This window comes from Rousettus aegyptiacus, unplaced genomic scaffold, assembly GCF_014176215.1.
Source record: "Rousettus aegyptiacus isolate mRouAeg1 unplaced genomic scaffold, mRouAeg1.p scaffold_m13_p_5, whole genome shotgun sequence".
NCBI classification, from domain to species: Eukaryota; Metazoa; Chordata; class Mammalia; order Chiroptera; family Pteropodidae; genus Rousettus; species Rousettus aegyptiacus.
In genome coordinates this window covers 31893077-31915997 of record NW_023416308.1, presented here as the reverse complement: position 1 = coordinate 31915997, position 22921 = coordinate 31893077, and the positions used below count along the sequence as shown (strand labels likewise).

At 38.4% G+C, this 22921-nt stretch overlaps 1 protein-coding gene across 10 annotated transcripts in view; it reads right to left on the bottom strand.

Annotated features, from left to right (window-relative positions):
• OPCML (opioid binding protein/cell adhesion molecule like) overlaps positions 1–22921 on the bottom strand; it is a 1143910-nt gene that overhangs the window by 101290 nt on the left and 1019699 nt on the right. For 5 of the 10 annotated variants that reach the window (XM_036221180.1, XM_036221179.1, XM_016137940.2 and 2 more), the window contains one exon: positions 8618–10884. The exons of 3 other annotated variants lie outside the window; for them this stretch is intronic. In XM_036221180.1, the coding sequence (XP_036077073.1) occupies positions 10784–10884 (101 nt within the window). In that variant the 3' untranslated portion in view covers positions 8618–10783. Of the gene's footprint in view, positions 1–8616; positions 10885–22921 lie in introns of those variants that run through there. 2 more of the 10 variants (XM_016137933.2, XM_016137935.2) reach the window with 2 other exon arrangements.

Genomic DNA, 22921 nt, shown 5'->3' with positions numbered 1-22921 from the left:
AAATACTTTTGTATTGCACCTTCCATTATACATCTCATAGTAGTGTCATGGTACAATTACTTACACTATTTTGCAGCTAAGTAAACTGAGACTGTAAGGGATGACACTTTAACTCACAAGCACACAACTAGTACATGGCAGAATCAGGATTTAAATTCAGTTCTTCCTCACTTGCAGACCCTGCTGCTTCACCTCAGAGCAGTGTACTCTCATGGGCTCAAATTCACATGGCTCTGTGTTGAAATATACCGACATATACCTGGAAAATCATGTTGCCTTGAGATGCAGCCAGACACTCTGGCTCCCTGCTGAGATTCAGGCTTTGTAGTTTTTGGAGAGCCTCTCTGAGAATACAGGGAAAATAATTCAACAGAGCTAGAAGTATATCTATATTCTTGAATCATTCAAATAGGATGAAATTCAGAAGTTTACAAACTTTAAAAAAAATTGTTTGCATGCAAGGAAGCATCGAATTATTTGGTAAGAACATGGAAGACTTGCCTTACTATAAAAAAGCAGAAGAATTGTAATAAAACATGTTCAAACCTTCTCAGAGCCCAGCTATTCTCTTACCACCCAGTAAATAGTGGTGTAGCCCTCCCGTTAGTCATGAGAAGCACCAAATCCCATCTGGGTGGTGAAACAGCTGTGCCAATTTCCCCTTCCATGCTTCAATCATCTGTTATTTCCTGACTGCCTAATCCAAGGACAGCTCTCTGCTCTTCCATCACAAGCAATAAAACGGTACCTTTGTAAGATAAAATAAAGATACAGAGGAAATGGAGGATGAGAAATAAATCGCAGACAATCCAAGAAACTAGAGTTCCTATGGAACCAAAGTGGGAGGCAGAGGAAGGAAATCAGGCACCCCTTGTAGATGATGATGGATATAATTATATGACTCAGGAAGATGCTGATGATGCTTAAACCTCTCCACCTGGAGGTTCTAAGGATGCTTGAAAAGATGTATCAAATTTAGCTGGAACCTCATCATTCTCCTTATTTTTCAGAATCTTATAATGATACCATCTTCCACCAGTTGGCAAACTTGAAACCCTGGCATATTACCCATATCTCTACACCCAATGGATCTGTTTTTTCCCTTGATCTACCCTCTAAAAATCATCCCCAACATCCTTGCTACTTCTCATTACTTATCATTTTTCAGCTGAATTATTTTAATTTCCCTTAACATATTTCTGTTTCGCCAGTTTGCCAATGCCCATTAATCCACCCTCCTGCCATGGTGTTCTTTCTAAATGTGAATCCCATCTAGTCACTCTTCTGGTTAAATCCTTTGATGACTTCCCTAATTACTTTAGGATAAATCCCAATATCTCAGCATTTCTCGTAAAGTTTTTAAGGATCTTGCTCTTGCCTATGCTCTCTACCTTCTCTCCTGCCATGTGCCTCTTCCCTTAACCCTCTTGGGATTATCTGCATTTGCAGTTTCTTGACCTTGTTGTGCTTCTCATGCCTATATGGGTTCATCAAGGATAAATCTCTGCCATTACTTGCTTCCCTTCCCTCCCTTTTCTTAGCTAATTCCTTCTGCTCCCTCAAGACTCAGCTCAGGCATCTTATCTTCTACAGGTGTGCTTTGAGACCTGATGTCTGGTTATGTGCCCTCTACAGGGCTCTTCCAACCCTTGAACAACACCTACCATGTTGTGCTCTAATTTTAACTCCTACACTGGACTTTCTCGATGATAGACATTCTTTTGTGTTTGCATCTTCAGTACTTTCATATATGAGCTATCTAGTACAAGTTTATTAGCTTTAAAATTAAGTTTCTACTCTATTTTTTCAACACTTCTGTGATGTTCTACCAAAAAATATTTTGTTTTCTAGGCTTACATTTATGAATAATAAGATCTCAAAAATGTGTTTCCCCTTTTAAAATTTCAGTAAAGAAATAACACAGTATATGTATACTTTTTCGTTTTTGAAAAAGGCAAACATGGTTGAGATTACATCTTACAGAAGCATAGGAAAGTAAGGACATTGAGAGAAGGCTGAGGGACGAATAGGAGGAAAAAATTAATACTTATTTTGTAACCAGGTAACTATTGACACCAAATAATTCTCACAACCAGTCTTCTGAGGTGGATATAAAAAAAAGAAAAGAAAAAAAAGATGAGACTACAGTTCAGAGGGGGTCAGAAATTGATCAAAGACAACATAACTTGTAACTTTTTAGGCCAGAATTTAAAAATAAATTTCCCCAAACTATATCATACTACATCTCTGAAGAGGATATGCTTGATTTGAGGACTTAAACTAAATAAAGGGAAATATGTCTTATAAGATATATAATGTAGAGGTAAAACTTATAAATATTTTTATTTTTGAAATAGGAGATGCTGTTAAACACTTAAATGCAAGTGAACTAGAGGTTTAATCCTAAATCCCAGAATTGTACTCAAATCTTATCTGGAAAAACTCATTTTAGGGAAAAGCATTCAGCAAGTCCACACTTAAGTTATGCTTATCATCCTTTAAGTCTTTGCTATGCCTATACCCAGTCACTATTTTCTCTTACTCTTATCAGAAAGGCTCATGTGCTTTGAGATCCAGTGAAAATATTATGTTCAATAATTCTGTGTAAAAAATGACACCTAATATTCTGACTAGATCTGACATTCCAGAAATTACATCTCTCTCTCTCTCTAGGAGATGTTGTGTTGGCTTTATCACCAATTGTACAATGTGGCCCTTTTGGCCATTTATACCATTAACTCTTTTCATAATACTTATCTATTCAACAGATATGTATTCACTACATAAATAAATAGTTGAACATTGTGTGTGCCATGGTGCTGGGACCCCATTTATTTCTGCAGTAACATATCTGTTCACCATATCCTTTACATTAGCTCTCTATTTCCCAGCTTTTTTCTTCCTTGGGGTAAGAAGTGGAGAAAATAAAGAAGCTTCCAATCATTTTCCAATATTTTCTCCCTCTGCAGTCTCATAGCTCTATCTGAAAATTTGCAATATTATACTGTAATGTTTCTTTTTATAGGTCTGTTTTCACATCTTAGATGTGAGCTCCTTAAGAGAAGTTCCTCACTAGATGTGATGCATGAATGAAGTAATAAATAAATAAATGGAAATATATATACATATACATATGTGTGCGTGTGTGTGTGTGTGTGTGTATGTATGAAAAAGTCCCTAATGACCAAAAAATTCATACAATGAAGGTAACATCATTTGTAGCTTTAGAGTATTTAATAGTGATCACAGGGTTTGGTACCAATTAGTTCTACTCCCTAATTTTCACTGAAATAAATAACTTATTTAACAGAAAACCAAACAGAAAAGAAGAGATGGTTGCCAGTTGAGGTCTCTCCTATCTGTCTCTTCAGTCATTTGTTATGTTCATTGCATGAATGCATTTCTAGTATTAGAAAGTTAAACATATGGTCAACTTGGTGTTTCCACTCTACTCCCAATTCTCCATCCTCTTCCAACTGTAATGCATCTTCATAGCAACAAGAATGCCTGAATATATTTCCTAAAGCACTCCTCCATGTACATTTTTTAATTGAGTGAACTTTGGTCAAAAATGCATCTATTCATTTAGCTGCTGTGCTAAAGATAGACTAGGCAAAGCCACCCTTGTAGAATAGAAAGATAACAGTAGATTTTTATTACCTTGGAACGCTTTAGTAAATAGGTATCCCTGCCAAAGGCTAGTTGGAGGATGACTGGTGGGTGGGTTGACAGGTGAGAAATGGATAGATGGCTTAAATAGATAGGAATAGTCACATTAGGGAGGTTCATGAGTGTATAGATGGAATAAGAGTTAGACAAATGGGGAATGTAATATGTGAATGAATAGATGAGTGGTTAGCTGATAGAGAAATAAATTGGTACATTGATGATTGATGGAGATGAGTGGCCAGATAAAGTGAAAGGCCAATAAATATCTATGCCAACCAGAAAACAGACAGATGGGTCAATGTTGTGACATGTATAAAAAAGAACAGTGGAGGGTCAGGGGTGAATGGGAAGAGGATTATTAAAAGGAAGATTAAAAAGGAGAGGTGAAAAGGAGCACTAAAGATGTTAAGATAGAGCACCAGGAAATCTGTTTCCTCAACAAGTCATGATTTTACAGTAAGCCTGAGGAAACTGGAAACTCTCAATCATTGGTATCTATCATTTCCTCGGTGTTTCAATTTACAAAGAACATGATCTAGTTTATCATATTATCTGTTTTTCATTCCCTGTGAAAGAGACCAAGTCATGAAAGGTCAGCCATTAGCCCTTGTCTATCTAGGAAGTCAAGAAAAAACAAGCCTCATAACTGTAGCTCAAGGTCTTGGCCAGAGGTGCTAGCCATGCTGTAATATCAACTGAAGAATTTTAACCCCTTTCTACTGAATTCCCTAACCATGACCAGCCATTGGACCTAAGCTCTATTTGGAGGATATCTTGAGAAACCCAATCATTGAAAGAAAAAGAGAAACTGCCCAGAGAATTGTGAACACACAGGGCAGGGGGGTGGAGGGGGGCGGGGAGGGGGTGGAAATTCACAAATAATGCAGATGAAGAAACAAAGACTAAGATCAAATGCCCGGTTCAAGATTACATATCTTGTTAATGGTAGAACTAGGATGGGCTAGCTGATATATAAATGGTCGATGAGAAACTGAGTTGCACAAAAGAGGTTAATATCCATTCCTTTGGAAAAAAAGATAAATGTGTGATGAAGGCAGAGGAACTAGATTTCTAATGAAAGAGAAAGTTGTGTTAGAAAAGGCAATCAGAGGAATGGAGCTTCTTCAGGTCTTGTTTTTACGCTTTTATCCCATAGCAAAACCTAATATGGAGAAAAATTAAGCAGTGGCATATACTTCTAAGAATAAATGTACATAATAGTCATATCTACTTATATTTGTCAAAATTGTGCTTAATTGAGCTTGCAGAATCAAGGTGCAGGAAGTACCAAAGAGTAGAGTACCCAAAGTGCAGAGTATGGTCATTATTTTTTCTGACTTCTCTTCTGATTCCATTTAGCCTAGGTCAATAAATACTTTTTAGGCTTTAAGGCTACAGTTATATTTTATATTATTTGTAAATGGCATATATATTTGATATACAGATGTAATATGGAAAATGCTTATAGTGCCTTCTATGATGTGTGTGTGTGTGTGTGTGTGTGTGTGTGAGAGAGAGAGAGAGAGAGAGAGAGAGAGAGAGAAGAGAGAGAGAAATAGGCTGTTCAGTTTTCTGATTGTATCTATTCCCCAAAGCTTAAAATACACATATGAGAAAAGCTTAATCTGCTTCACTTTTCTCCATTCCTGGATACTCAATGAAATATCCTAATAAACAGCCCCCCCCCCAAAATTACAAATTTCTTCAAACTTTATTGATACACTGCACAATCACAACCATCTCGTATTCATCCTGAATTAGAAAAGATTACAACTACAATGTAACATGCACAAAATTCAGGTAGTATATTGACCCTTAATACAATTATTGACAGAAATCAAGTCTTCATTGCTTTTTGGAGAAAAATGTACTGAAGAAAACAAAAGAAAAAAGAACTCTAGAAGGCTGACAAAATTATACTTTTTTATCATGTGATAATTTTTAAAGCATTTGAACATAGATTTGTTTTAAGGATAATTATAAAAATGGGCACACCCATTGTCTGACACAGCTATAACGGCACCATTGATAAGTCATATTTTTTTTAATCTAGAGGACTCTGAACTTGACAGATACATTTTTGTACACCCACACATTCCTCACAACTGTACTTTACATGTCACAAAAATTTTTGGATGATTAAAAATGCTCCCTCTAACTAACACAAGGGCAGCTATTATTACTTATCATTGCTATTATTGATAACTTTATAAATCTGCCAATAGCATAGAAAGTGGCCGAAAAAGGATTGTAGAAGGTTCACACTCTTTCTTTCTCCACTCATTGGTGGAACAACTGGAACAACTGTGTGCCTTTAAAAGGGCATCATTGAAAGAGACAAAAAGGAATCACTTTCAAAATACTAGAAATTAGGCTTAGCTGACTACTTTCAGTATGAAGACAATTGCGTCTAATTAAGTCCACTCGGCATTCTTTTGGACTCCCGGTATTCTGCACCTGAAGGCTAAATTGCATTCGTTCAGCTCTATCTTTTTGCCACATCTTTTAATTGCAGATCTATTTCTTCCTTCTTTCATTTACTTCTCTTCTCTGAAATAAGAAATGAGGGAAATGAGACTGGCATTTTTATTTGTTTGCTTTTAGTGATCATTAGGAGTTCTCATCATATGGTGTCTTTTTGAAAATGTTGCTTTCCTTGTTACACACCTGTTAAGTTTTACTGCAACTGCTCAAACTTATTTGTCTTAAAAGAAAAAAACAGGGAAGCTAGTAGAAGGGGAGGCAATTGGGTATAAGCATTTTTAGGTATAGGGCTTGTGCAAAGTGAAAATAAAAGATTCTCCTTGCCGGAGAAAAAGAAAAAAAAAGGAATTTTGCTTAAAAGAAAAATGTTATGCTGCTTCCCCTAATTCCAAAGAGATTAAATTTTGCTTTAGGAATTTTTTTTAAAAAATGTGTTTTTTGGGAGTAGAGTGGAGAGGATTAGTGGGCCAGTTTCAGGTACTGTGAAGCCAGTTTTTCTCTGGTGAAGACTCAGAGAGAAATTGAGAAAGATAACCCCACCCCCATATCTCTTCCCACCTTAAGCCATGCTTCCCATCCTTCTGTTGATGGGCCTGATGACATCCATACATGACTACAAAGAAAACATTCTTAATGGCACTGGAAGCATCCACCAAAAGTAGGCTTTTCAATTTATAACTATTCCTGATGCAATGACAGCAATAAACTCTCTTTGGGATCCACTGCCCATCTTGAGGTTCTGTATACTTTTCACTTAAGGGTTCTTTCAACTCCTCCATGTTAAGTGCAAGATAACTGGACTAATGAAGAAACAGATTCTTAAACTTAACCTTGCTTGTGGAGTTTCTAGAACCCCACAGGATACTTTCTGTCTGGGTTTTGAGAACTAACTGCCCAACCTGGGAAATGTATTACTAGTATGAGACATAGATTTCAGGAGAAAGAGGCCCAGGCCTCTTTTAGATATAAAGCTGTTTATCTTTCCTTCTATTCAGCTGAGCACAATTACAGCAGAATAACCATTCACAATGCTCTCTGAATAATGTGCATGTTTTCACCACCATTCTCTTATATGTTTCCCCTCACCAAGTTAAAAACAAACAAAAAAAAACAAAAAAAAAAAAACAAAAACAAAACCCCTAAAACACTTTCTTAGAGTTGCAGATAACTATCAGGCACTTGACATTAAACTTCTGAAAAACAAGCTTGGCCAGAGGCTTCACACTAACACTTCGTTCGCATTACTTTGGTGGAAATACATATTAACTTTGATTTGGGAAAGGAAAGTGTTTCACAGTAACTGCATTGCTGAATTCCTCTCACCTAATATCTGAAAAAGCCTTATTTGGTCTTCTTCCCATGTGGAAAACCTTCAAAGAGCTATAGGTTGCTTAGAGACTTGTTTATTGTTTCCCTCTTTACCCCTATCCCCACCCCACCATTGATGCCTTGAAAAAATTTATCCAGCAGGTCTTATCCATCTATTCTCTATATGTATAGTTGAAAGAGCTTGTGTAAGTGTGGATATTGTCTTTAGTGAGAATTTGCTGTTCCGTACTTCAGAATGTTGGGGGACAGGTACTGCCATATGAAGCCATCCCCACCAAAGTAACCTAAACAGCACAGAAGCTGGAGTATGTCTGTTGTGAAGAAGAACAAGTTTCTTTCTCAGTGTCCAGTTTCCTTGGGTCTTATTTACTTGGCTTTCTTTATCCCACACAGATGAATGTCTACTATAGGAATTTTCTCCCCTCTGTCATGTGGGTAACTACCAGAGGTGCTGCATGGTATCCAGTGGAAGAGAACAGTGCAGGGTTTCATAGTGACTCTGAGATTCAGCTTTGCTGCATTCGGAAGGTTCAGGTGATCTTCCTAGCTAAAAGAGAATGGACCCCTTCCTCTAGAACAAGTCTTGGAGTGAAGAAAATGTACAGCTTGTCCATTTCAAGCACTGTGTTCTCCAGGATCATCCACTCTCCACAGCCTCCACATTTATTTTACTCCAAAGTAACAAATTTATTATCAGTAAGATGCTCAAATGACACGATTCTCATACAAAGTGTGACACCAGCCCAAATCCAGGTGCTGAATGTGGTGACAGATCTAAACATTGATGTCCAACCTTTAATTATGACTTTGCGCCTGCTCATAATCGTCCCTGGAATGTAGAATTGATACACTGCTTTTGGCACATCATTTATGTTCCCAGAATCTGGCTCCTGGAGGCTCACTAGAAAACGCAGATGTCTGTTTACAACTGGCAAATCTAATATTAATTTCATTCACACCAGCTCAAATTCTTATGAAAGTACCTAGCTTTTTGTATGCCAAGAAAGCCTAGCCTAGGTTTGTAGTTTGTATTGTGTGTGTATGTGTGTGTGTGTGTGTGTATATGTATACACACACATACACACTATATATATACACACACACACATATACATATATATGTGTATATGTGTGTGTGTATACATACATACATACATATATATATGTATGTATGTATATATATACCAAGTATATACACATTTGTTTTTTTTTTAGACCTTGAACCTGAAACAGTTTTCCAGTTGACACAGGGCATGTCTGTGAGACCACGATTGTTGATGCTTCTTTCTTACCCTCTCAATAGGTCAGTCCCTGCAGCATAGGTAAAGAGGGGAACAACCTTGAGTGGTTCTCAATGCCATTCCTTTGAATCACAGGCACACTTGCTGGCCAAATCCTTTTTGTACCAGGACATAATGCTGAAATGTCAGGTCAGTTCTTGTTTATATATGGGATCTGCTTTGAACATGGATTGCTGAGGGCATTCTTCCCCATAGCCAGTGGAAAAGCAGACTGTATCAGAGGAAATTGTGTGTCACTTACACTTTCCCCCTTTCTTTTGCAGTGTTGTGTTAATCAAGTGCTTGGAAATTAAGTCAGTTACTCGAGTGCCCTCAGCTCATAAGAGCTTCCTGAAACAAATACCAGAGTTGTCAATACACCCGCCATGTAATTGGCTTCATCAGCTTTTTACTGGATAGTTTCCAAACAGATTAAACTAAGAGAAAAGAGAAGAGACAATAGCCAAAGTCATCGCACTTGGACAGGTAAACTGCTCTCTTCACATTCCACAGACAGATGTATGTTTTTTTTCTTTTATGTTCTTGCTATTAAGAAAAGCCATCCATGGAGTAAGTCTCATGGGTTCCTGACATACACTTTCTTGAAAGGCTGAAAGAAGCATGAAGGTTGACACCTTGGTTCTTCAAGTGTGAAAGAAAAAAAATACAGTACTAAACAAGGCTTTCCCAGGGCTGATCTGCTTCCCAAGAAGATGTTTTTGAAAACACAGTCTCTTCCGGGAATAGTGAGTGACTGATCACTAGATTGCTACTTTGGTCCATCTGCTAACAGTGTGTATTTTGGGTGGGTGGAGTACCATATTCCAAAGAGTCCATGACATATTGCTTTTCTCTGTTGTTAGCCTGTAAGATCATTGGCTTTCACATGAAAAGTTAATAAGTAATTTTGAAGATGCCAATGCCTGCTGAAGGTAGAGGAGAAATGAATACAGTAGAATAGACACAATATGGTTAGACACTAATATGGTGATGAATTAATAGTGAATAGTGAGGAAAGAAATGGAAAGAAGTGTTAGATAATTACACTGATAGATTGATTGAGTAAATAGATTGCTAGAGGGGAAGATGGGTGGGTAGATAATTGAATGAAGAGATAAATCAGAAAATCGAGTAGATGGATAACTGTATAATTACTTTGATAGATACTTGATAAAACCTAAATAATCAGCCATCTATGAATCATTTTTTTGTGAGTCGGACAGCATTTTACTTTTAAGAGAAGTAGTATCCTCAAAATGCCTTGTCCCTTTTTGGTTATATGACTTCTAAATTTTTAGTGTTGGGTTGTGTGAATTGCCACAAACCTCTAATTCCTATAGCTAGGCAGGAACACAGATAGAGCAGAGTGGCTAGAGAAGATGGCAAGATTAAATACACACACACACATGTGCACATGCACACGCACACACACATATGAATATGGATATGGATATGGATATATTGAGATAACCTCCCAGAAAGAAAAGATGTGAACCTTAATGCAATTAGATAGTAATAAACATAGAATGAGGGATATGTACATTGTAATCAGAAAAATGGTCCAAAGCTTAAAAGACACAGATAGTAGGACACTTGGCTATAACTTTTGTTGTGCACTACATTGTAAGTCAAGTTGTGTCTTCAGGGTGTTAATCATGAGGCACATTTTTTGCCCAAATGGAGCTTATGTTTTAGTGTGTAGGGAAGGAGAGTTTAGTGGTGCTGATGATGGGGAGGAAAGCAGAGGAAAGGGAAGGGCCAAGGTAGCAGGAACAGATTTCATTTTTGGACACACCAATGAATGATTATCCTACACATGGTAGAACCCTGCCCACCCCTCCCCCAACCCCAGTAATTTAAACTGAAAAAAAAAATCAAATAAACAAACAAAACCCTGAAATTAAAAAAAAAATCAAGAAGAACAGAAACAAAAGAAGCCCAAACTGGTTTGCCCTCCGCAGTGTAGATTAAAGTCTGTGATATGGAGAAGCAGGCGTTGCTCAGAGAACCTATGTTTTCTTATCAAAACTTGATGAAGAAGTGGGCAAAGAGGGTCCCTGATAGCCAGAGACAAGCCAGCGCTCTAGAGGCCGAGTTTACACCATCAATGACTGCTCCAGGCCCTGTGTAGGGGAAAGAGAGACAGACCCATTAGGATGCACCCAAAGGTACCATACTTATTTCCTGATGTGCAAATATATAGACATGCTTCTCCATGAGCATTCCCCCACCATTCACCCCCTTCACTGACCCTTCTAAATCTGGATAAGTGGAAAGTGCCCAGTAGGAGTGTTTAAAAACTCAAAGGAGCAAATCAACACTACATGCCTTTAATACTACATGCCCTGAAATATGAGGGTTTTATAAATAAAAGGGGTAGAGGGAAGTAATGGCAATCAGTTAGGCCTATGGGCTGAAAAGTTAGGGTTGTAGATAGGGCTAAATCGTATAGCAGGACCTGATGGCTGTTTCATAAGCAGTACCTCTAATTGTGTTCTGTCTTTGGAAATAGCATTCTGGACAGACAGATATGAAAGTGGAAAGGATAGGTATTGAGGGCAAGAAAGGATCCAGCATGAAGAGAAGTGGGGGCAGGGAGAGGAGAGAGGAGTAGAAACGTTTGATGAGGTATGGGAGTCTAGGTGTTGAGGTGGCGGACTTTTTACCCTGTGTATCTTCAGTATTGTGGAGGTTCCTCCTGCAGTAGCTGAGGAAGAATGAACACTCAAGAGTTTTAAAGACCGTGATTGGGTTTATCCCATTAGTCAGTGGTGCTTCTCCAAAAGCAAAAAGAAGACTCAACCTTTTAAGTCCAAACCATCACCTCTTTCTCTCTTGCCTGCTTCCCTCTGTCTCTTTACATAGCCCTAGCGAATCATTCACATTCCATTGAATAAGACCATAGAACACAAGTTCTATCCTTTTCCTTTTGCCTACTATCCTGGAGAAGACAAACCACTTTAACTGGTATTGTTTTAGCCTATTCAAAGGGCTGAGGACAAATATGTCAATTTTGAACACTACCTCTCTTCTCCTCCATCACCTTTATTTGTAAGCCATAAGAATTTAGGGCCATAAGCAAGACCAGTATCTAGCAAGCAGAAAGTATTCCAGGGAAAGCAAAAGTGAGTACAAGCCAATGGATCAGAAGGCATCAAGAGGCATTAACGACAAAGAGAAAAGAGTTGCAGGCAAGGAAAACATGTCTTCTCTACCTTTTCAAGTTAGGACTACACTCCATTTTTATAAATAAAAATGTAAATAAGCATGACTACTTCTAGAAGCAGAGATGGTACATTGTCTCCTCAGACAGGACATAAGCAACTGGCTTGCTTGTCAACATAATGGCATGTATCTGTGCCTTATGTAGGAAGGAACTGATGTTCACCTTTGCTTGAAGAAGCATAGGGCTCTCATTTCAGCCATGATCATTCAACTATTTCAACTTCAGGGATTTCAACATGAATAACTTCTCTTCTGGTTTACAATGTGTGCAATTCTCTAATAGACTAAAAAAATGCATTTCTATGTGATAACTTAAGAGTCTAGCTCATATTTCTCTGCATTTTTGTTATAGAGTATTCACAGACAAGGGAAAGATAAAGGCCCTAACTCAGTGCTATAATCTCCATGAAGGCTCCATAAATATTTGTGGGGAGTAGCCTGACTCTGGGGCCTCCATCAGTCCAGACATATGTCCTAAGGAATCATACTGACCTACAGAATGTAGTAAGTTGGAAAATGCCCAAGTTAAATCTCTAAGAGATTTTCTATATTATCTTCTGAAAATGAATTATTGAAATTTTTAAATATGTTTATAAGAGAATGAACAATTTAGATTTATAAAACCCATATGTTTCTTTAAAAGTATCTTTCATTATATATGTATATATATGACATACATTAAACTATATGTGTGTGGGTGTATGTGTGATATGTATGTATTTGCCTAATTTACTTTGTTGATTTTAACTTAGGAAACAACTGAAGCTCTAATAAGCTCCAGTCTAGAGGGACAGAAGTCTCTATCCCAAGTTCTACCAGTGGACGTTTTTATGGATACCATCCTATAGCACAAGGCTGCATATTACTAAAACAAAAAGGAGAAGATAAGTATATAAGAAAGCAAAGCTTAAAAGAGTAAGTATGGAGAGAAAAAGAGGCAGCATCATAAAGAGAAATGAGTGTCTCTCGTGGAGTGTGGCAGCTGCCACAAGATTTTGGTGCTGATCAGGCAAGGGGGTTTACAGCCACAGTTCTGCTTCACTTTAGTGTTCCGCAGAGTAAAAACCAGGAAGGTGACTTAGTGGCTATAGAGGCAGTTCAGTTTGCTTAGGATGATAATGATAGCACTTATTCATATTGTGCTCTTTATGTGGAAAGCATGACTCTAAATTTTAAACATATGTTAACTTATTTAATCTTTGCAAAACCCTCTGAGCTATGTGCTATTGGCATTTTCATTACATTAATGGGGACACTGACAAACGAGCAGTTAACTACTTTGCCTATGACCATACAACTTACACACTTAGAGTTGGACTAGAATTTAGTCACTCTGTCTACAGAGTTTGTGCCCTTGATTATTATAACTCTACTTCCTCTCTATGAAAAATAATTCTATGTGAGTATTTTCCAGGTACCAGAGCGTCATGGTGAGAGGAACAATGGACTAGGAATCCAGAGATCCAATTTCTCTATATGACTTTGCTGCTCCCTTGCTGAGTAAAATTCTCTCTCTGGTCTTTGTTCTCCAATCTACAAAATGAGAGAAAGTTGGGATTCCTGACCTCTAAGGCTCTTCTATTAGCATTCTGAGTTATTGTATAATGGAAACCCCACATCTGGTGCTGGAAGGAACAGCTGGTGAACAGTCAGATGGCCTTTTCCAGTTGGTACCAAACTATTACCATTCTGGCTTTTTGTACCTCTGCATAGCACAATCTCTTGAGATAGCAACAGGGTACCAAACATTCCTAGACCCCAAGATTTCCTTTTCTGTAGCTTCATTCTCTATGCAGCATTAAGGAGTTTTATTCTTTAGCAAGTATAATGAGCCCTGTTTGTAATATCAGATGATATGGCAATTTACTGCCAAAGTGCCTTTGGCCAATCAGTCTATGAGATATGACTGAGCTATTCTGGCCAATGACTTAATCTAATCCAGCATAATGGAAATTAAAACTAGCACTGCTTTCCTCATATGGATCCTGGACACATTTGAGATTTGGCAGGTGGGCCATATGCCAGCATAGTGGCAGCCCAACAGAAGGGCTCTCAGGCTTTGTCCAGAGCAAGAAGAGTGATTCACATTTGTTTGCCACTTTCTATGTTGGAGAAATGTTAGATAAAAGCCATCAACCATGAACTGATTCTTTAATTGCATCTTTACAGTAATGCTGATTCTATTGGAAGTGAAAGAAAACATCTGGATTGGGTCTCTCCTGTAGGGCTTCTGTATGCTCAGGCCACTCACCTGATTAGGCAAATGCTTCCCTGTGCTTTAATGTAGAAGTGATGGATTGTTGCTGTTTAACTATTTGGTGTGATCCCATGACCATGTGGAGCTCATCTGGGGGTCCTTAGGCTGATAAGAGGCTTGCAAAGTTTAACTCAAATAATCTGTTGCAAGAGAGGACATGATACTGGAGGAACTCTTCATGTGAGCTGAAGTTGAGTGTTTTTTTCTTATACCATAATTTGTTCAGATAGCAGCTATATGGATTTCTCCAGATACTTGGTACCAAAGATAATACTAATTTTAATAGCAATAAACAGGGTAAGGAATTAAATGATGTTTTAATTTTTATTCTTTTATTTTTTTAATGGAAATAAAGAGAAAGGTAGACAAAGGTAGTTGATATCACAATCCTAGAATCTAGAATTTGGTTATCTGAAGCAGATATTCTATTATGTTTTCTACTACAGAAAACTACCCCTCAAATGCACCTGGATAAAAGGCAAGGATTTGAAGAAAAGGTAGAACTGAAAAAAAGACTAAGGAGCGGGGTCCATGGATACATAGGTGGAACAGACATCTTCTAGGGCAGTAGTTCCCAATCTTTTTGGCACCAGGGACCAGTGCTCCTATGAGAATCTAATGCCTGATGATCTCAGGTGGAGCCGAGGTGGTGATGCTAGTGCTGGGGAGTGGGTGCAAATACAGATGAAGTTTTGTTTGCTCTCCCACTGCTCACCTCCTGCTATGAGACACCAATTCTTAACAGGCCATGGACCAGTACAAGTCTATAGCATGGGGGTTGGAGACCTCTGTTCTAGGGCACTTGAGAAATGTTTTCAGCATATCTGCCCCCCATGGCCTTGCTGCCTTGTCTTTGTGGATTTAAACGTCCTTTGAGGTAAAGTCACTGACAACTATAAAAGTGCTGGCAACTTTGGATCAGACAAATTTTGCTTTTTAATCTTGACTCTATGGCTTGCCAGCTGTGTGATCTGAAGGTACTTTCAGTTTTCTCATTAAGAATGTTGGTAATAATACTGAGTTTACATGGTGATTAAAGAATTCAAGCGATTATTGTAGTGCTTGGTATGAAGTAGTCATGTGATGCTGTTAACTGCTGCTCTGGTGGTTCCATGCCCTCTACCTTCCATTTCTTACTTGAGGGTAATATTGGTTTCCTTTGATATTTTCCAAGTATGTTAAACCTGAGGTGAAGTTTTGGTAGGTGAGAGAGTAAGGAGGTGAGATAGGTGAGATGGGGTGCTGAGACAGGTCACTGGTCCTGAGGGCCCTCAGAGGGTTTGAGGCAGTGAGCAGGGAAATGGGAGAGGTCCAAAGACATCTGTGGCAAGATCTAAGGGCAAAAGATCAGTCTGCAATGGAAACAGACCCCAAGATAGCTTCAGAATGTCACAGCCATTCACTCAACCAGTATTTGTTGGGGGCCTGCCATGCACTAGGCTCTGTTTTCAGACAGAAGGGTAAATATAATCTCCCCTTTTTAAAGCTTATACTTCCATAGGACATAGAATATTCTGTTCTAGTCTAAATCAATAAACAACCAACCAAACAAATAAATATATTTTTAAATCCTCACAGATTCTGAGAAGAAACCCTTTGTAGCTAATAACATAACATCTGTTTCTTCTCAGGAATATCCTTCCTGATGAATAATCTTAAAAGGTTTGAGTTCAAGAGTCAGAGCTGAATTTGGATTCCGGTTCTGCTACTCACTAACAGGATGACTTTGGACAAGACAGTCAATTTTCTTGAAACAGTTATTATTATTTTTTAATGTATAAAATGGGAAGGGAATGGTTTTATCTAGCTTGCAGGGTTACTTGAAGATTAGTTCAGATGATATGTAAGATCACCAAGTATAAGTAAGGAATGAATAAATTTAGGTGAATTAGAAACAGAACAATCATTGTTGATCCCTAAACTAGCATCTTTTGTGGGGATCCTACTTTAAATAAAGAACCCCGGTGGAATACTAGGTTCTCAAAGATAACTGTCAAACACCAGCTGAAAGCAAACTTGGCTATGACTAGCAAGCAAGTGACCGGGTCGCTCCTGAAAAGCACTGCGGTGCCTGTCAACCATAGATAATAGTTTCCTGAGGAAGTCCAGTTCTTCTGAGGAAGTGTGTTTAGAAGCCCAATTCTTTTCCTGGGTAAATGCTACATGTAAAGAATCTTTATTAATGGTTAACAATGACTCAATTCAGTTAGGACGTCTATTATACATATTGGGTTTAATTAAATATTTTTCAAAGATAAATTCAAAGAGAGAACACGTAATTATGTCTTTTCCTCTCACTCTATTCCCTCTACCTTCACCCATTTCAGTGCTAAACACTGTTTCCTTCATACCTTAAGTTGAACATCTTTGAAAATAAAAGCTTAATGATGATACAAAGCCACAAAACAAGCTGTGACACAACAAAATACCTTGGGGACACATATGCAGACAAAAATAAGTCAGTCTTCAGCATACAGAAAGAAGAGATAGGCTTGGAAATGATTATGAGATAAATTTCAGAAATTATAAATGGCATAAAAGTCAATTGGTGGGTGTGTTCTGGGCCAGAGGGAACATGTTATGGCTGTCAGGGAAGCTCAGTGTGGGTGAGACAAATAAATTAAGAAATAGATGAACAAATAAATAAAATAAAGTCAATTTTGGAGAGGCTACTTATTTTGTTAAATTACTTGTACTAAACATTAGCTATGTAAAAAGCAAATTTGTTTGAGAGCTTAACATGGAATTAACTTGCAGACATGAAAATACTGGAACTAAGAGTTTGCCACTGCATTCAAGGCATGGCTGATCACCCTCTGGAGGAGCAGGTGTTGAAAAATCAAAGTACCCAAACTCAGCATAAATCTCCCAGAAAACTATATAAGCTTACTGATGAGATCCTGCCTTGTAAGAGGTTTTGAAGCTAAAAAATGAAGTATATACATTATAAGCAATGAAAATATTAAAATGTGTCACCGTTTTTCCTTTCCATGACAGTATGAAAACATAGTACGGTTCTTCAGCAACAGTAGACTGTATAGCTGTAATTCTACTAAAATAGCAGGTGGCAGGGTGATCACTTTAAAAAAGAAAAGAAAAAAATCCCATAGGCAAGTTGAACTGGTGGTAGCACAGTGAGATCAATGAAGTATCTGAAGAATAAGAAGATACAGTTTTGGTCTGAAATTTGGATAGGTTTTATAAGTGTGAATATGAACTATGTGACCTTCCTAATGAGGAACCAAAAGGATAATGATGTTCTTGGTGATTAAAAGAGAAGCAAGGAAATCTAATTAGAGGATCTATGAGTTACACTTGTTGTGAAACACAAATCTATTTTCAGCAGAGCTGCTGATGAAGGCACATCATTCCCCTTCAAAGGGAACTATTCCTCCATTGTCTTTAATTACAGTGGAAAACATGGCACTGTGTTGTTTCACAAGAAAGATTAACTAGGCTTTGCAAAGCAAAGAAGATGGGCGAATAAAGAAGCACAAAAAGGCAGCCATCTTTGTTGTATTGTCTTTCGCACTCCCTGTTTTGTGCTTACCACAAAGACAAAAGTTTAAGAAGTTAATATCAGAAGTTAATTCAAATCTGTCAGCTCATCACAAACCTGAACGAGACGAGACTTTAGTCTATGCTGAACCATAAGCTCTTGTGTGTGTGCTGACATCAGCATACACTGAGCGCTCAGTGTTAAATTCTAAATGCTTAGGCTAATAACCAGATGTCAATGATTCAGATCAAGGAGGGTAGGGGTGCGAGGGAACAACAAGGAACATCATCAGAAATGAAATGTGAAATGTCTGCATATTTTTTTTCTAATATGTTGACATTTTGCAGGTTTGGAAAAATACAAATGATTATGCTGCTGTCATCAGCCAAAAGCAATGGTATTTCTCTCTGACTCATCCCCTCCCACCTGGATTTAAATTGTGGATTTAGAAAATAGAAATCATATACATTATCAGCAGGAAATAGACAAATATGTTCAGCTTTTGATGTCTCTGCAAGAAGAAATCATTTGATGAACTTCTTTCTAAACAGCAGATTGGAACGTTTCATATAGTCTTGCTCACAAGGAAGACTCATAGAGGGAAAAAAAAAAAACTTACCTAAATTACAAACTAGAACTGGGATGCTGGTATGCAAGGGAGAGTATCAGAGAACAGTGACTGGCTTCCCTGGGGGGAGAAGACTACAAATCTTTTTAAGTATTTGGCTTTTCTTTGGTTAGTAGAGAGTTCATATTGTATAGAGGCTGTAACTGATGCCCCCATTGACTGAAAGATATATTTATTAATTCAACAAACATTTACTGGGCAATACCATTGCAAGATTCAGTGTTAGATTCTTTAAGTAAAGAAACAAATACAAACAAAATAGCAGCCTAAAGGTAAGTGACCATGAGAGCCGAAGAGATGAGTGATACTTCAGTGGGGTTCAGAAATATGTTATGATGGGATAACATTGAGTAGAATCTCCATGGGTAGGCATGATTTTATACAGTAGCAAAGAAGGCAAAAGCCTTCATGTGTGACCCTACAACACAACAGAAGGAAAAGTATATGTATGGGTTAAAAAGAACTACGAGATTAAGATCAGAGTTGGTGTTGCCACTTTCTTCTGTGGTAGAATTCTTATCTGTGGGAATTCAGTGACATCACCTAAATTTACTGATCTCCAGGTTCTTCTTCTGTGAAGTGGAAATGATAACAGTATCTACCTCAAAGGGTTAGTTCTCAGCTGTCTAAAGCTATGTCTGGCTAATAGTGTTAATAGCTAGTAGTGTTTACATTCCTTTAGCAGAGCACTTATTATATTCTACTATTCTATTGTAATTGTCTATTTACTTACTTGTACAAAGTTGAAAACTTTGTTCCTCTTTGCATCTCAATCCAAATGGATGGATGGAAGAAAAGAAGTGAAATACCATGGTTAAAGGCATCTGGGTTTCTGGAGCCAGGGGTGGTTTAGCCAGGCGAGTGCACAGAAGGCAGCAGAAGAACTTGAAGCTATAGGGTAGTTGATCTCAGAGCAAGAACAGCCCTCTAGTCCATGCATTCCTGGTAGGCATTTTTCCGCATGGTGTGAACTTTATTCTGTTTTTCAAAGTTCTCTTGTCCTCACAGTGGCAGATTAGAAAAATTACCAGAGATAAGAGAACCAGTAAGAGAATATCATCATTGTTCAGGGGAAGCACTTCCACTGTGTGAGTGAGAGTGGAGTAGAGAACAGGCAGTCCAGAGCTGTGATCTGTTTGCTGGAACTCACTGGCTGACAGGGATAAGGGGACAACAAAGAGGAGGAAGGCAAAATATCTGTTGAGATTCTAATGAGAGTGTATAGGTGAGAAGGTGTACATCTGAAAGGGAGGGGCGCCTGAGAAAGACAGAAATTGAGACCCCTATAGAATGTTCAGATAGGAAGAGTGATTTGTAGCTCAGAATTAAGGAGAGAACCAGAGATATAGATTTGGGAGTTATTGGATTATTGCTCAGAGGCTATTGTTCTTCAGTATGTATAAGATCCCCTTAGAGAGCTTGCTTAAAAGCATTTTCTCACTACCTTCTCTGGAGATTTTGATCAAATCAATCTGGGAAAAGGCCCATGAATCTGTATTTTTAAAGCACCCAAAGTAAGTGTAATGCAGGCTAAGATACTGCTCTGTAAGGTGCTTGAAGGCATTGAAGACCCCTTCACCTCTCACTGTAATAGTGTTTCTGGGCAGATTTATGGCGGAGGTGGTAGAGTAACTAGAAGCAGACTAAGAACAGAAAGAAGCAAGTCATCACACAGTTATATCACAGAATGAGAAGAAGGTAGGTCTGGGGCTGAGCCTGGGTGTTAGATGGAAGCAGAATATAATAGGCTGAGGTGCACATAACACTGGAGGATGTGAAGAGGGCCAACACTGACCCTCTCTTTCAGAGGTTTGGAGGTGAAGAATAGACACTATAGGATAATTCATGAATGGCATACTCAAGAGTATCTTCAGACTCCTTGGGCTCACTCCTCAGTTCTCACCTGAAGCCATCAGGGGAAAGGTGCGGTTGCTTGGACACCTCAATAAAGGAGTGGAGGCAGAAGTATGTCAGGTGGAGATGGGAGCAATAAAGGCAGGGGCTTTGAACTCTCTGCCTACAAGTACCAGTAGGGTTCAATGGAGAGGAGGTCAGAAAAGGGTGGAAGACAAGAGCAGCTGATCTGTGCTGCTTCTAGTGGAAGAAAATCCAGTTTGGAGAGCCAACCTGCTATATATATTTATTCTAGAGAAATAACCATTATCAAAAAATATATATAGATTCTGTCCTCATGGTTTCCAGGGGCTGTTGAGGTAGGCCGTAGTGTAGCTGCTCTAAGGGAGCTGAGGCTTTGCCTGAGGAAAATATCCAGAGTCCAGATATTGCTTTAACTGGAGTATTTTGCCGTTATCATTTGCAATAACAAAATCCCTGAGTTGTCCTTATTCTTGATACTTAACTCTGAATGTAACTAATTTGTGTCACTATAATTTCACAGAATGTTAGAAATCTGCTTTTCTCTCTGCAGCATCCCCCCTCTTTTTTGGCTTTGTTTGTGTTCCCTGACCCTCTCCCCTGCCAGTTCAAGTAATCCAGACATTTATATGGCTCATTAAGCGCATCGCACACTTTAGGGCCGGATGCAATCAGGTTCAGAATCTTCCTTCATTGCACTCTAAGGACAGGGGGATGGGGCCTTTTGCTCAAGATCCAGTGGAGACAACATGGATTGGTAAGTAGAGAGAAAGCAAATGGCCTCTGAGGGGGCAGAGCTGTGGCCAGCAAGTTGAGCCTAGCCATCCCCCTACTGCATGTAAGCTAGAAAGACTTCAAGGTGCCAGCGTTCCAGGTGGGCCTTCAACTGTTCACATCCACTCAATAAAGCTTACATATTCTTATATCAAGCTGCTTTTCAATAGCACAGGGTGCTTACCACCATTTCTAGGATCAGGGATGATAGGTTTTGGAAATTTGTCATCCTCTTTTCCCATTTTTAAAAAAAATTCAGAACATAAACTTAGAAAGCTGAAAGTAAGCTGAGAGCCTATCTTATTCTGTTCTTATGTTTTATAGACAATCATGGGATAGAGGGAGTTATAGTTTGTAGCAGAGTGGGGACTAGAATCCAGTTTTCCTTCTTCCTAGTACTGGTCTCTTCTCTATGTTCTGCTGTCTTTCCAGTTCCTGCAGTTGTCCAGGGTTAAGGAAAGTACACAGCCTAAAATACCACTTCGAGTTGCCATACTGCTTGTGTAATGTATCTTGTCTGTGTGGCTTTTGAAGGAGCAGCAACGGGTGTGCAAAAAGCAAATCTCTCGTATCATTACTAACCTTGGATTCATCTTTGAGCATCTCCCACCTACTTATGTTGTCTTTCATACTTTGCTTAATCATTTCCTGTTTCAACCCACTTACCAACCTATTGTCTCCATAGTTTTTGTCTTCTTTATTCCCTTGTAATTGCTTTGATCCTATTTTTTCTTTGTTCTTTGCATAGATAGGAAATATATGAAAGGTGTTTGTGTGAGAGGTCTATTATGAGTGTGTATTTTGATAGATTCACAATGCCGAGTCAAAAGATTCTCCAAAAAAGAAACTTACAGCCTTTGAGGGCAAACACCAAGCATGCCTCGGAATGTGTGCTGTGAGTGTAAAAATTGTTCTTTAAAAGAATGAGTTCAGATTTAGATACAGGAGGGGGGATGTTGGTGTGGGAAATGGGTCCAAGCAGTCTAAATATTGATGAGGTTCCATCAGAAGGTCATCAACCAAAATCTGTGATAGGTAGACAATTATTGTGAGTTGGAATGAAATAGAAAGTGCTCAGACACTGGAACCAGAATGCATAAGCTTAAATCTCAGCTCAAGCACTTATAAGACACTAAGAGTTGAGTAATCTGGCTAACCTTTCAAATTCCTCCTCTGTAACATCGGGATAAATATAGTACTTACTTCCTAGTGCCATTAAATGTGATAAAACATGTAGAACACTTAGTCTAGTGGCCCTGAGTTAATAAGTGGTTAGCAATACTTAGCCACAATTATGGGTTCGTTGAGGACGAGAAAGAACATTTGTAGCCAGCAGAAAGTGTTGGTCAATTGGACAACATCACTCTAATTTTGTGTCGAAGCTATTGCCATTCGGGGATCATATTAAAAAATTAGTCTTTTAGGGGACCATGAAAGACATCTTATTCAAATGCTTTTACTGATCAAAAGCCCAGCATCCAATGAGATTGACTTTCCCAAATGCATTTGGTCATTGAGTAGTAGCTCCTGACCTCAAAGAGATTCTAAGACTTACAGACCCTACTTCTTTCTGTCTCATTCCCCTCCTAACAGCTGCACTACTATTCCTGGTATCACCAGTACAGCTCTTCTAGCTCTACAAATATTTATTCATTCATTCAACAAAAATTTCCTGACCACCACTATGTTAGTTTCTAAGGATCAAACCAGCTATGGTCTCTACATTCATGGAACATACAGGATATATAATAGAAAGAGTCTTTAATAAAACTAACTACATAAATGAAACAAAAATAAAATTGCAAGTAGAAAGTGAGATTAATGGAGACAAGGCATCTATCTGTTGTGACATTGTGTATCCTTACTACTTAGAATAGCCTGATGCATATTTGTTGAACAAAT